This window comes from Cervus canadensis, chromosome 3 (genome assembly GCF_019320065.1).
Source record: "Cervus canadensis isolate Bull #8, Minnesota chromosome 3, ASM1932006v1, whole genome shotgun sequence".
NCBI lineage: Eukaryota > Metazoa > Chordata > Mammalia > Artiodactyla > Cervidae > Cervus > Cervus canadensis.
This window is the reverse complement of record NC_057388.1, coordinates 105,952,462-105,968,329: the sequence shown is the minus strand read 5'-3', so window position 1 is coordinate 105,968,329 and position 15,868 is coordinate 105,952,462. Positions and strand designations below refer to the sequence as shown.

The following is a 15,868-nucleotide window of genomic DNA, read 5'->3' as shown; positions in this document are numbered from 1 at the left end:
AATTAAAGACTTGTAGTGGGTAAAATCCTTGTGCTGTGATATCCTGCTATAAGGGCAAGCCTGAACAAGGCGCTCAGCATCTGCGGGGAAGGTGTCCACACGTAGGGTGAGCAAGGCGGAGAAACAACAGCCACAGACGGAAGATGGAGACGCAGGCCAGAGGACTGTGCTTATTTGATAACATCAGTACTAACATTTACAAGGAACAGGAAGCTTTACAGATACTTCTGCTTACATTTTAGAATCCATTGCCCACATTTTATTTCTTGGCCGCACCGCCTGGCAAGCAGAGCATCTTAGCTCCCTGATGGGGGATCAAACCCGTTCAGCTCCTGGGAATTCCCTCCCTTTTTACATTTATAACTTCCCAGGAGAGCCAAATGAAATGCTCTTAGGACATTTCTAATATTTGGAGTTGTTAACTCAAAAAAAAAAAAAAAAAAAGAAAGAAAGAAAAAAAACTCAACTATTCAACCAGTCATGTATCTAAATTTTCTTTAAAAATTAACATTTTAAGTGTCTTTATTGTGTATTCAAGGAAATAAGCAGCTATAAAAAGTTATTTGCTTTTACATTAAATAGCAAAGTGGTCACTGAGATCAGAAGCACTTGTAACCACCACCAATTTTCTTTAGTTAGAATTTCCATTTTTAACAAACAAGGTTGTAGTAGTTAAAGGTGGTATTTATAGCACATGTAACACATTGCACACATTCTACTGGTGGAGTGAAAGTACTCGGTTTCATCAAAATTACTTATTTCATCATCAGATATACAATGAATGTCATAGGCTGAAAGTTAACATTTTGATGTGACTGAAAGGGTATAATTTTAGTTATAAGTCCTTTATTCTAATTAATTTTAATTTCAATCATTTTTTTCTTTATTCATTGAAATATTTTTACATACCTATACATAAATCCCTTTTAGAAAATGAATCTACTAAGTGTCTCACTTCTCTTGTATATCTTCCTATCAATGTTAATTTTTCTAAGGGTTCTTTTTTTGTCTCTTTTTTTAAAATATCCTCATAAACAAATTAATAAGTGCAGTAAAATAAATTACAGATTTTTTTTCTTAGTTGAGGTATTAAAATATACACTGAACACAATGTCTGATTGTACATTAACATTGAGTGACTGAACTGAACTGAGCATTACTACAAATAATGATATGAAGAGGATCAGAGAACACTTTTGAGTTTTTACTGTCACCAGAACTCTAGTAATATTTTGCTTGCTATTGTTTTCTAAAAGTGAAATAAAGAGAAAGCATTCTCTGTAATTAGAGGATTTAGATATTAGGTTTCATATGGAGAAAGGATTGAAGAAGACTCAATCTCTTTCCTCACTCCCTCTTACACACACACACACACACACACACACACACACACACACACACACACATATACTACATAACAGATGACCTTTCACGTATATGTTTTATGGCAAATCTGTCTTCAAAAGTGCTTAGCAAGCAGCTATGCATTATTGAAAAATTGATATTACAATTATGAAGTTAATATTTATCTTAATATTTTAATTGCAAAAATAAAAAAATTATTTAACTTTTCAGGGTAAAGCTGTTATGTAAAACAAGGCATATTTATGTTTTAAAAGTCATTTTTGCATGCTACTTTTTAGTTTTCGATATTTAAAAAAATTACAGTCTTTTGTTTTTATTTTACATATGCAACTCCAATGGACTTAATTCCACTTTCTGGCTCATTTTTATGATCTAAAAAGAGTGGCCAAACGTTGTAAAAGAGCAGGAGACACTACTGTCCAGAAACTAAATGTTTAAATTACACTCTGCCTCTCTGATGAACTGATAAATGAGAATCCAGTCAGAGACATCACAATAACACAATTTTCCAATCTATCTAGAAAAGACATGACTTAGACACATAGAGGCACATACAAGATCAGCATTCCCATCTCAACTGTGTGTTTACAGAACATGGGAAAGGTTGGTACTTCTTTTTGAGTCATTAGGCTTGAGAGAATATATTTTGACAACTTGAATACTATTCCAGAAAAGCAGCAATAAAATCTGGGTGCTTCACAATCAAGTGATTGACTATGTGGATTATTCAGGTTGCTGGGCTTAAAATCGTAGCTGAAGACCTGGGATTCTCATGCAATTACACGTTTAAAGTGAGATAAATTGGCACTCACAGTTGTGGCAGGTGGCCCCACTGTATCCAGTCTCATCGCAAGTGCATTTGAAGCTGTCCCACGTTTGAGAGCACTTCCCACCATGCTCACAGTGATTGGGCACACATCTGTCAGAGAAAGAGACAAACAGAAATAAACCAGCGAGCAAATGAGATTTATGAGTGGCCAAATTCCAAGCTGTCTGGGCAATATATCATTTCAATGCCAGGTTGCCTTAACAAGGCAGTTAATCCTTGTTAGTTTAAGCAGATTAATATGATTCATGATGGAAGGTGTCAAACACACAAAAGATGATGTATCACAGGCTTGGTGTTTCCCATTTTTGAGTAAACAGTAGAAATTAACAAACAGTTGAGAGATTCATTTGCATATCACAGATTCATTTTATTTTCTTTTGTACAAAGACAAAGACACTAGTTAAATTTCCTCCCTGTGAGAGACAGAACATAAGCCATCTTGTTTTCTGTACTATCCTTTATCAAAGCCAATAGTACCAAGTCAGAAAGGCTTTTGTTTTTTGTGTGTTTTTTGTAAGAGCAATTTGAGTTTCTGAAATGGTCATAACAAATAGAATGGACTAGCCTTATAAGAAAAGATTTCTAAGTCTTCCTTACCCCTTCTTCTATGCCCTTTTGGCTAAGAAAAACCATCTATGTAACAAGGTAGCAAGTGTAATATAGGGGGAAAATACAAGTTTGTATTCAAATCTTTGTTTTGTATTTCCTTGATGGCCAATTGTGGTAATGTAATTTAACCTTTCTAAGCTTTAATATTCTCATTTGAAAAAATAGAGTAATTATACCTACCTGATAAATAGTTTTGAGGTTAGGAGATAATGTTCATAAAGTAGGTAATTAATAAGCAAGAAATAGAGGGCCAACAAGCAGAAGCTATGAATATCTAAACCACAGCTTGTGGGGCACGATTTTATCCTTTGCTTGTATCCTAGACATAGTTAAGTTGGAATCTGTTCTGGAAAACTGTTTCAATAGCACAAATTATTTTCTTCTTATGTATTAGCATTCACAAAAAATTTCTAGATTTGAATGGGAAACTATCTAAAGCAGAAAAGTCCACCCATATTAAAAAGGCAGAACCCATAATAGTGGGTCACAGGTTGACTGATAGACAAACACCCTTCACACATCAATAATCATAAACCCTGGCAGTGTCTTGCTGTAAACTAGAATAGGACTGACTTCAGAGATTCTATTCTCCATTCCCTGTTCTTAATTTACCATCAGCCATGCCTAAAACTACCCTAGCAGGGCATAGCCCAATTTGTCATGAAATGCTGTTTCCCTCTAACTCTTTACAAATCTTTCATCAGGCAACAAACAATTATTGAGCACTGTGGGAAACAGAAGGTAAATAAGATTCTATTTGCTGCCTTTCAAGAGCTTAAGCCTAGAAAAGTAAAACACTGCATCCACAAAAATCATAATAGGAGGTGGAAATAAAAAGTGGCATGAGGTAGGGACAAGTAATGCACTATGGAGTTTCACATGAGGGATCTAGCTTACAATAAAGTGTTTCTAGTGGAGCCTCAATGAATAGACAGACTGTAAGGAAAGAAAATGAGGGGAAGAACATTATGAAGAGGAAAATACAGCATTGGAAGAGGATAATGATGGACTTTTAGGAGGTGGGATGGAAAATTCACTCTACATTCAATAGGCACTTATATTCCATCTGAATTTGGACTGGGTATTATTCAGGCTCCAAAGGTGTTTCTTCTCCAAAGACCCTATAACTTACATGGAGGTGGGAGATAAGATTGATGCGAAATGCAATAACAAGATGAATTTGATGTGTCATCAAAGCATATGAAATGTTACATCAATGTGGAGACTAGAGTAGTTATGGGTAAAATATAAATAAAGGGTCTAATAAAGTTAGCAGCATTTCACTTGTGCCTTAAAAGAGGACTTACATTTTTTATAATTAAAATGTTGAAAACTGTTCCCAGCAGAGGACTCAAGAAAGCAGCAAGGAGGAGGCAGAACCATGATCAGTGGGTGGGTGCTCTAGGGTTGTTCAGGTCTATTGCCATAGCAACTTCCCTCTACAGGTGCACAAGCATCGACCTCAGCAGAAGGCAAATAGTCCTGATTCTCCAGACCACGGGAGGAAGCAATGATACAGACACCGCAACATTACATAAAGCTAAAAATCATCCTTGATACTTAATTTGGGATTTCAGTACTTAAATGCCTTTGTGTGGGATGTTTACCTTCTAAATTGTTATGTTTAATAATAGCTCAGGCTAATAGTGAAAGTAATTTACATCAGCTCATTATATCAATTAATTCAGGGGGAAGTAGTACAGAGTGTACTGTGTCTCAAAGGAAAACCTTGTGGGAATCTAAATGCGCTCTAAATAACATACAAATGAGAAAATTTACATCAAAATGATTAAAATAAAAAGATTGGTGTGCACTTACACACACACACAAGAACCATGTAATAGTCAAGTGAGATTAGCTGAATATTTCTAAAATTCAGTATTAAGAATTTCTTTAAAAAAGATATTTTATTCAAATAAAAATTTAATTTTATTAATGTTTGTTTCTTAAAATTTATATTTTTAAATTGACATTATCCCTATGTTGATTACTAGCATTTTAATAGTTAATGATGATAAATGTTTTATTTCTATATCAAGCTGATTCAAATATAATATATTTCAAACCATAATTTTTATCACTATATTAAAAAAAATGTTAGGACCAGTTACCAAGCAAAATAAAATATGAATTAACCTAGGTTCCCCATTCCTAATTATTTATGTGTTCTCTCACATTCTTATGGAACCATCTATTTATGTCCAATATACCATTGGGCTTCACAGGTGGTCACTAGCGGTAAAGAGCCCACCTGCCAAAACAGGTAGACTTAAGAGATGTAGGTTTCATCCCTGGGTTGGGAAGATCTCCTGGAGGAGGGCATGACAACCCACGCCAGTATTCTCGCCTAGAGAATCTCATGGACAGAGGAACCTGGTAGGCTACAGCCCATAGGGTCTCAAAGGGTAGAACACAGCTAAATCAATGATGCACACACTGGCACAATATACCATTATCACATTGTTTAGCTATCATTTGTTTGAGCATCCATCTCTTCTAAACTGTGAGATTCTTCAGTGAGGGATTCTGATCTTTTGTTTCTTAGCATGACAAGGTGTGTAGGCCATTCAGTAAATGCCTATTAACAGGCTGAAAGAATGGATGAACTCAATGTTAGGAATTTACACCAAAGAACTGAAATAATCTCAGAGAAAACATCTCTTTCACTACAAGTGATATCGATTTTCCTATCTACGATTATAGTCTTACATCCAGACTCTTGCTCTAGTGAACTAATTATTTTAGTAGGTCACAGGAAATGTATAATTTGTTTCAGAGCATGTCCTAACTTGAAAGTTTGATTTGCGTCAAAAATGAATCAAAATGACTCTGCTGCCACAACTTGAGAGCTACTTGACCAGGATGAGGAACATACGGGGGAGAAGCTGACAGCTGTCAATTTGCTGTGATCAAGGGGCTCCAGGAGAAGAGGCTGCATTCAGTTAACTCTGTCCCGAGGTTATTTGCAGCTGGCAAGCGCTGGGCCGCCAACCGGGCAGCCTGGGAGACCCTGATCCTTGTTACACAGGGGCTCTGACTGGAGGTGAGGGGCTCCCTTCTTGCGCAGGGGCTCCAGGGAGAGCCCAGAGGTGGAGGAACATCTGGCCCAGAGGTCTGGCCAGGCCTGCGGTGGCTGGCAGGCACTTAGGCAGACAGCACCACGCACTCATGGATGTCCAAGACTTGCACTTGAAAGACAGGATGAGGGCCACGGGCTGGGCAGGATCCGGCCCCTTGGCCTCCCCTGGCTCGGCTGCCTCCCCTCGGCCGGCGTGGCCCTGCCTTTTGAGGGCAGACATCAGGATCTTCTCGGACTTGGGGCTCAGGACACCCGCTCCACGACACCACGCTTGTGCTTCATCTTGTACACCCAGAATCAGCGAGTCTTTCAGGCAGAACCCTCCTTTCAGTTGTGCCAATTCTTTCCAAAATGCCTTAGAACCCACAAGCTATGTTTTGGAAGTTCAAATATATAACACACACTCAACATAAAGTCAGTCAATATGAACAGCGGTGCTGTTTGGATGGATGCAAGAACTCTGTCCAGGGTTATGCATGACAGGTGCAGTTTAGTTTACCCTGAGTATCTCTCTTATTTCTACGCTTGATTTTAATTGTAAAGCATTGCGAAAATTGGTGTTCAAAAATAAAAGAAACTGCAAATCGTACCAGATGTGTTTGTAGCAGCTCACTTTGTAGTCTATGGATACTATTTAAACAGGGATGGTGGAAGAAATTTTGCTTCAAATCTAAAAAAATGTTCATCTGACAGCATAACTGAGTGCACTGGTAGCCTTCAAAGCATTCTGAAGGTGTGTTATTTTATTCTCTACAAAGTAAAAATAGCTGTGTTTATACTTCAAAATTTATTTTATTGAAATATACTTCATTTACAATGCTGTATTAATTTCTACACTATAGCAAAGTTATCCAGTTATTGTTGTTGTTCAGTCACCCAGTCGTGTGTGCCTCTTTGAGATTCCATAGACTGCAGCCTGCCAGTCCTCCCTGTCCTTCACTGTCTCCTGGAGTTAGCTCAGACTCATGTCCACTGAGTCAATGATGCCATCCAACCATCTTATCCTCTGTCGTCCCCTTCTCTTCCCACCTTCAATCTTTCCCAGCATCAGGGTGTTTTCCAATGAATCAACTCTTTGCATCAGGTGGCCAAAGTATTGGAGCTTCAGCTTCAGCATCCGTCCTTCCAATGAACACCCAGGGCTGATCTCCTTTTAGGATGGACTGGTTGGATCTCCTTGCAGTCCACGAGACTGTCAAGAGTCTTCTCCACTACCACAGCTCGAAAGCATCAATTCTTCAGCACTCAGCTTTCTTTATGGTCCAGCTCTCACATCCATACATACTTTTTTTATATTCTTCTCCATTATGATGTATCACAGGATACTGGATATATTCCCTCTGCTATAGAGTATGAACTTGTTGTTAATCCTTTGAATATGTGAGTTGCATCTGCTGATCCCAAACTCCCAGTCCATCCCTCCCCACCTCCTTTCCCCTTGGCAGTCACAAGCTTATTCTCTCTACTGGTGACTCTGTTTCTGCTTCATAGATAAGTTCACTTGTGTCATATTTAAGGTGCTACTGTTGAGCATCTTCTCTTTTTGGCCACCTATTTTTTCTTTAGAGAAATGTCTATTTATGCCTCCTGCTCATAAAATAGTTTTAAATAAAATTAAAATAAAAGTTTTGCATTATCCTTACAATTCATGCAGCTGGTCAGAGGTCATGGTTTTAATTACAAGCCTCCAGGGATTTCTAGTTTGCTACAGTAGGATCTCAAAGAAGGAAGACACCAGGAGAAGAAACGGCCCGAGGACAGAGGAAACAGAGAGAAGACAGCATGTGGAAAGGGTAAATTTGATCTACGCGGCCATTTATCCTAAGACTGTACTTTTCTCATAGGCTCTCCTACCATTTTTGTATGGTGCATTAGGAGTGACAACATAATCATCTCCTAATCTCAGTTAGTAGGTTTAAGGATTTCAGAATCTGACTATAGACCTCATGTAATTCATAGGAACTAAACACAGTAAAGGCAGTTTCATTTCACCTTAAAATGAAATTCCCTGCTTTCAAATTCAGAGTCAGCTGAGGTTCTCAGGCTACTTTGTACTTGCACAGAGGCCAATACTAAGATACTTAACCTGCTTTCAGATTGCACAAATTTTATACCTAGACATTACATCTGCCGTGTTCTAAACTTCAGGAAAAAAAAAATTCAGGTTACTTATACAGTATTTTGTGAACTATTGAAAAATTATTTAAAGTGATTTATAAACTGCCATCTTAGCATAAATGAACTCCTGAATTTATTATTTTTCGCATCAGTCAGTTCCCAATTTTACTTCTGTTTATCAAGACAAGAAATTCATTTTGAAACTTTAGTTTCTTAAGTGCTGTTTTTAATACTCCTGGCTCTCCGAGCTATTTCCACTATCATGGCAGGGTTTTCTTCTGCATTTCCTTCAATATTGATCTCAAAAATATTTTAGTACTTTTATTCTCACTCTAGTTAGATTTTAATTTTATTTGAAGGCATACTCTCTGTGGAGTATATATTACTGCCTCATATTTATTCTGTTCAAACTGAAATTATATAGAGAAGTATACATAATTTTAGGAACTAATTTAGTATTCCATTACTACATAACTTAGTTTTATAGTTGCATAACCAGCAAAGCTGATTTTATATTGATGGTGCTCCTTCAACAAGCATTTATTTATAGAAATATTTAAATATAGACATGGGCTTCCCAGGTGGTACTAGTGGTAAAGAACCAGTCTGCCAATGCAGGAGACTCAAGAGACACAAGTTCAATGCCTGGGTCAGGAAGATCCCATGGAGGAGGGCATGGCAACCCACTCAGTACTCTGCCTGGAGAAACCCCATGGACAGAGGAGCCTGGGGTCTTACATTCCATCGGGTCGCAAAGAGTCGGACACGACTGAAACAACTGAGCACTCACTCACACACAAATGTGGAAATATTTACTCTGCTTCATAAATTAGAAATTATGCCTAAAGAAAGTGTTAGTCAATCAGTCGTGCCCGACTCTTTGAGACCCCATGAACTGCAGCCCACCAGGCTCCTCTGTCCATGAGATTTTCCAGGCAAGGATACTGGAGTGGGTTGCCATTTCCTTCTCCTCTGTCTGAAAATTCCATTAAAAATTATCAGGTATCTTCAGTTCATATCTGTCTAAAAATTGTACATTTTCCCACTAACCATATAAATCATTAATTTTAGCCTTACAACATAAATACCTTAAGAATAATTTCTATTATAATAAATGTGAGTTTATTTTGAAATATAATTTTAAAATATGTTCCCCATAATTTTATGAATATAACATCTTTTAAGACATTATAGGCTCATAGGAGGAGAGGGAGATGCAAGATCATTAGTTCCTTCACCTGTTTCCAGATGCTGGAACATTCTGTTTAACCTGAATGTACAACAGTAAGCTCTTTATAATCAGAACCTGCTCCAGTCACTCTAAAACAAACTATGGAGAAGCAAAGAATAAAGCAATTTTGTCCTCAAGAAATTGTACTCGCTTTTAAAAAATGTAATTAGCAAGTCAGGTCTCTCTATGCTTAATATTAAAGGCTTTGCTACAGGATTAAGGTGATATATTACTATTATATGAGTATACTGAGGTTTTATGGAAAAGTTCACTTCTTGAAAAGAAATATAGACTAAGCTTAGTCTGGAAAGTGGAGGAGCACCTTTCCACATGGAGGGAACTCAGCGGCCTGGACAAGTATGACAGTACTAAATGTGGATATGAAATAATGAATTGTCAAATTTGGCTAGAGAGGAAAGTCTGCCTTCAGGAGGGAGGGTTACAGCAGAAAGTGTGCATGTCTGGCCAAGCCCTTTCCCCTTTCTTCCTTCCTATCATCACCCTGATATTTTCAGGTATCTTCTCTCCTTCTCATGGCAGTACACTTTTGGAAGGGAGACTCTCCTAGTCTCCAGGAAACAAAACGTAAAGAACCAGTCTTCTCAATGAAGTCAACAACATGTTGCGTATTGTTCCCCAAATCTATGATCCCCTTCTCCTATGTGCATGCGTGAGTGCGTGCTAAGTCCGACTCTTTGTGACCCCATGGACAGAGGAGCCTCAGGCTCCTCTGTCCATGGGATTCTCCAGGCAAGAATACTCCAGTGGGTTGCCATTCTCTTCTTCAGGGGATCTTCCCAATCCAGGGATTGAACCTGCATCTCTTATCCCTCCTGTATTGGCAGACAGGTTCTTTACGCTAGTGCCACCTGGGAAGCCCCCTTCTCCTATAGCAATGAAATGCATTGCTGTAAGAAGTAAAGATACCATTCTCCAGCTCTTTGTACTTTAGGGGACAGGTGTCTTGTTTTGCCCTCCTGTCCTTCTTCCTGCAATGAATCCATGACGGTGAGTGAGGCCTGGAGCAGGCGTCTCAGAACACAAGAGGATGGCACAGGAAAATTGTTAGGAGACTGGGCTCTGGATAACATACCAGCCCTGAGCCATCTCTGCAAATGTTAAGAAATAGAAGTGAAACAGGTGAGGTGATTTGGTCTTTATTGCAATAGCAGATATAGTCTAACTAATATAGACCTTCAGTTAATCTACCCTGTGGCTGACCTACATCTGGCTTTCTAATACACATTTGATAGTTACATTTAAGTCATTACGTGCTGCCTTATACTACTTTAAGTGTAAAGCAGCCTAAACAGCATATATTAAATTTATGAACCTAGGCTTAGTTCAGGCCATAGAGTGTGTTAATCATAAAGTTAAGGATTTTCCTGGAGAATACAGCCTTGTTTATTCATTTAACATTTATTTATTGAGTGCCCATTATGTAGAATAATCTGTGATGTTTAATTAAGCTTTCTTATCAAAAAGTTTAGTTGCAAGAACTAGTATCACACAACTATATTGTGTGAGGAGGCACAGACCATCCATTTCCCAAGAGATTCTGAACTTTATCCACATGAAAATAGAAAGCAGACTATCAAAGAAATACATGGCAAAATTCTATTACTGTGAGCCCTAATAAGATGACTTTCAGTAATTTGGGGATTTAGGACATTTTTTTCTAGCAACAAGAGCCATTGAAGACTCTTAAAAAATAACCTTACTTGGTAAATATGTATTTTAAGATATTAAGATAGTAAGATTATGCAGAATAGATTGGAGAGGAAAAACTAAAGGCAAAAAAAAACAAACAAACAAAAAAAAAACACCGAAATAGCTGTTTTAATGTCCCAAGTAGAATATTATAAACTTCTGAAGTAGAATGAAACTGCAAAGAAGCAAAAGGATTAAAGAGACTATATTATTAGATGATTACTTGGAAATAAATCAAGCAAAAATGTCTCACATATTCTGTGTTTAGGAAACAGTGACAAACAGTGACATTTTCAGTTTGAGGTAATAACTTTTCTTATATAACTAAAGGTAGGCAAATTTCAAATGCTATCAGAAATTTTAAGATATTAACTTTTAAATTTAAATTCATAATTAAAAAGTTTCCCAAATGAGCTAAATTTAGAATGGTTGTGCCCAGGTGGTATTAGTGGTAAAGAATCTGCCTGCCAATGCAGGAGACTCAAGAGGCATGGGTTTGATCCCTGGGTTGGGAAGATCTTCTGGAGAAGGAAATGGCAACCCACTCCAGTATTCTTGCCTGGGAAATTCCATGGATGGAGGAGCCTCGTGGGCCATAGTTCACAGGGTCACAAAGCATTGGACACAACTAAGCGCACGCGTGTGCGCGTGCACACACACACACACGCACGCAAATCTTGTTAGGAGAATATTAGCATAAACATGACTAAAGAGAAATTATAAAAGTCATTAAAATTCTAAAATTTATGTGGAAAATATATTCAACAGCCAGGAATACTCTGAAATTGATGCATAACGGGGTAAGATGATTCCTAGTGAATAATAAAACACTAAGTGGGTCTATAATAAGAAGAAATTAAGATTGGTGCATTAAGAGAAATACAAACTGATAGAACAACTGTGAGAATCCAGAAGTAAATACAATGATATATATAAATTAAATATATTAACAGTGGCATGTTAAATAAGTGGGCAAAATGGACTACTTAATAAATAGTGTACGACAACCAACTACTCATTTGAGAAAGAAAAAAGTCCCTTATACCAGGATAAATTCCACATAGATAAAGCTCTTAAACATGAAAAGGAAATTAAAAGAATAATAAAGTACGAAGGAGTTCATTTCGTAATCTGTAACTGTAAGAGTATTTCTAATGAGGACACAAACCCAGAAACTATAAAAGTGAAGATTAATAGATTTGACTTCATAAAAATTTAAAAATATATCTTTCACGGTCAAACATCACCAAGTTCAAAGACTAGCAGCACACAGGGAAGACTTTTTAATAGGGCAGACAAAGAGCCAATTTCTTTTTGATATAAAGAATCCTTATAAATCAATAAGAAAAAAATCAATTAAAGCATGAGCAAAGAGCATGTATGAATGGGGCAGTTCGTGCACAAAAAAATACACATGACTTTTAAACGTATAGCAAAGTGTTCAGCATCATTCAAAATCAAAGAAGTACAAATTAAATTGGGCTTCCATGGTGGCTCAGACGGTAAAGAATCTGCTTGCAATGCAGGACACCTGGGTTTGATCCCTGGGTTGGGAAGATCCCCTGGAGGAGGGCATGTATTCTTGCCTGAAGAATCCCATGGACAGAGGAGCCTGGCAGGCTACAGTCCATGGGGTCACAAAGAGCTGGACATGACTGAGTGACTAAGCACACAGATTAAATTAGTGATGTTTCATTGATCATATCTCAGATACTTAAGAAAAGACCCTTCTTATGTTCTTCAGAGGGCTTTCCCAGTAGCTCAGATGGTAAAGAATCTGTCTGCAAAGCAGGAGACCTGGGTTTGATCCCTGGGTTGGGAAGATCCCTTGGAGAAGGGAATGGCAACCCACTCCAGTATTCTTGCCTGGAGAATTTTATGAACAAAGCATCCTGGCGGGCTACCTGGGGTCCACATAGGTCCATCGGATCCAAAGAGTGACTAACACTTACATTTTTTGCTTTCAGGAGCAGAGTGTAAATTGTTTGGTGGATTACTGACAAAGTCTATTAATTTCAAATTTTGGTTCAGCTAATTGATTTCTAGGAATTTATCACACATATACTAGTATACTTTTTCAAAATCATATTTAAAACATCTATTGAAGCCTTATTTATGTCAGCCAAAAATGGGAAGAAAAGATACTCATTGATTAGGAAGCCACTAATAAATGAAGGTAATACATAATGAAACCACTGAAAGCTGTTAAAAGGACAAGGCAGATCTATGTGCACTGATCAGATGCAATCTCTAAGATATATTGTCAGCAAGAGAAAGCAAGATGTATAGACCAGTGTTTATAATATGCCTCCATTTGTTTTAAATAACGATTGCTGTGGTGGTCGAGTGAATAGTGAAGTGAATATGATGATACATGAAGGCAGGAAATCATCCATTTGCAGTAAGTCAGACAGAGGAAGACAAATACCGTGTGACTTAATGTAGGTGTGGAATCTAAAAACACTGAATTCAGGACTTCACTGGCAGTCCAGTGGTAAAATCTTTGCCTTCCAATGCAGGGAATGTGGGTTCAATCCGTGGTCAGGGAACTAAGACCCCACATGCCTCATGACCAAAAGGTCAAAGCAAAAAAAGAAGCAATATTGTAATAAATTCAATGAAGACTTAAAACACACACACACACACAGCAACAACATGAGCTCATAGAAACAGTGGATTGGTGGTTGCCAGGGGCAGGTGTTGGGGGTTGTAGTTAATAGGTGAATGTAGTCAAAGGGTACAAATTTCCAGCTATGAGATGACTAAGTTCTGGGGGTCTAAGTTACAATAACGTTACTATAGTTAACAATACTATACTATATACATGAAAGAGGTTAAATGGGTAGATCTTAAAAGTTTTCTCCACACCAAAAAATAACTATATGAGGTAACGGGTGTGTTAATTTACCACATTGTGGTAATTATTTCACACTATTAGTTCAGTCGCTCAGTTGCGTATGACCCCATGGACTGCAGCATACCAGGATTCCCTATCCTTCACTATCTCCCCGTATTTGCACAGTCATATCTCTGAAGTCGGTGATGCCATCCAAACATCTCAATATTGGTTGCCCTCTTCTCCTCCTGTCCTCAATCTTTCCCAGCACCAAGGTCTTTTCCAATGAGTTGGTTCTTCACATCATGTGACCAAAATATTGGAGCTTCAGCATCAGTCTTTCCAATGATTATTTATGGTTGATTTCCTTTAGGACTGACTGGTTTGATCTTCTTGCAATCCAAAGGACTCTTAAGAGTCTTCTCAAGAACCACAGTTTGAAAGCATCAATTCTTTAGTACTCAGCTTTATTTATGGTCCAACTCTCTCACATCCATACAACACTACTGCAAAAACCATAGCTTTGACTATACGAAGCTTTTTTGGCAGAATGATGCCTCTGCTTTTTAATATCCTGTCTAGGTTTGTCAAGATTTTTCTTCCAAGAAGCAAGTGTCTTTTAATTTCATGGCGTAGTCACTGTCCGCAGTGATTTTGGAGCCCAAGAAAATAAAATCGGTCAGTTTCCACTTTTCCCACATATATTTGCCACGAAGTGATGGGACCAGATGCTATGATATTAGTTTCTTGAATGTTGAGTTTTAAGCCAGACTTTTCACTCTCCTCTTTCATCCTCATCAAGAGGCTCTTTAATTCTTCACTTTCTGCCATTAGAGTCATATCATCTCCATATATGAAGTTGTTAATATTTCTCCAGTAATACTGGTTCCAGTTTGTGATGCATCTAGCCTGGCATATTGCATGATGTACTCTGCATATAAGTTAAATAAGCAGAGTGACAATACACAGCCTTGATGTACTCCCTTCTTGATTTTGAACCAGTTTGTTGTTTCATGCAAGGTTCTAACTGTTGCTTTTGACTGGCATACAGGTTTCTCAAGAGGCAGGGAAGATGGTCTGGTATTCCCATATCTTTAATAGTTTTCCAGTTTGTTGCAGTCCACACAATCAAAGGCTTTATCACAGTCAATGAAGCAGAAGTAGATGTTTTACTGGAATTCCCTTGCTTCTATGACACAATGGATGCCGACAATTTGATCTCTGGTTCCTCTGCCTCTTGTAAATCAAGCTTGTACATCTGGAAGATCTCAGTTCACATACTACTGAAGCCCATCTTGAAGGATTCTGAGCATTATCTTTCTAGCATGTGAAATGAGGCCAACTGTGCAGCAGTTTGAGCATTATTTTTTTTTTCCCCCTTGGGATTGGAATGAAAACTGACCTTTTCCAGTCCTGTGGCCTTTGCTGAGTTTTCCAAATTTGCTGGCATATTGAGTGCAGCACTTTACCAACATCATCTTTTAGGATTTGAAATAGGTCATTGGAATTCCATCACCTCCACTAGCTTTGTTTGTAGTAATGCTTCCTAAAGTCTACTTGATGTCACACTCCAGGATGTCTGGCTCTAAGTGAGTTACCATACTATTGTTATTTGCATCATTAAGATTTCTTTTTTTTTTTTTTTTTTTTTGGTATCATTCTTCTATGTACCAGTTATATTTCAATACAATTTAGTGAGTGTGTGTGCGGGGGAAGTTGTTTATACTCCAGAATCACTCTCAATCTTTCTCCACTCTGCTCTCAGCTCCGTGAAGCAGATGCACTGAAAAACCCTAACTCCTATGATTTCATATTGGGTTTAACCAATGGGAGTCCATGGCAGGAGTTTGGAGGAAGAGAAAAGCAATACATTGGAGTATTCACTTTACTGGTTCTCTTCTTGTGTGGTTGCCTCAGTCTGGCCATGCCCTTTGAAGATATGTCTCCTCTCAAGTTTGCCATGTGTACTTCTGAGTTTTCTAACCTCGCCCTCCCCTCATTTCTTTGAGTCTAAGAGTGGTGTCAACTATTTTGCAGCTAGTCCTAGGCTGTTCATACCTGAGCCCTTGGCATTCCATACATCCCTGTAAT

General features: G+C 37.9%; 1 protein-coding gene across 1 annotated transcript in view; it reads right to left on the bottom strand.

Moving 5' to 3' along the window:
- Positions 1–15,868, bottom strand: part of CNTNAP2 (contactin associated protein 2) — a 2,193,843-nt gene that overhangs the window by 869,444 nt on the left and 1,308,531 nt on the right. Inside the window, exon 12 of the mRNA XM_043463954.1 lies at positions 2,178–2,284. Coding sequence (XP_043319889.1) covers positions 2,178–2,284 — 107 coding nt within the window. The remainder of the gene's footprint in view (positions 1–2,177; positions 2,285–15,868) is intronic.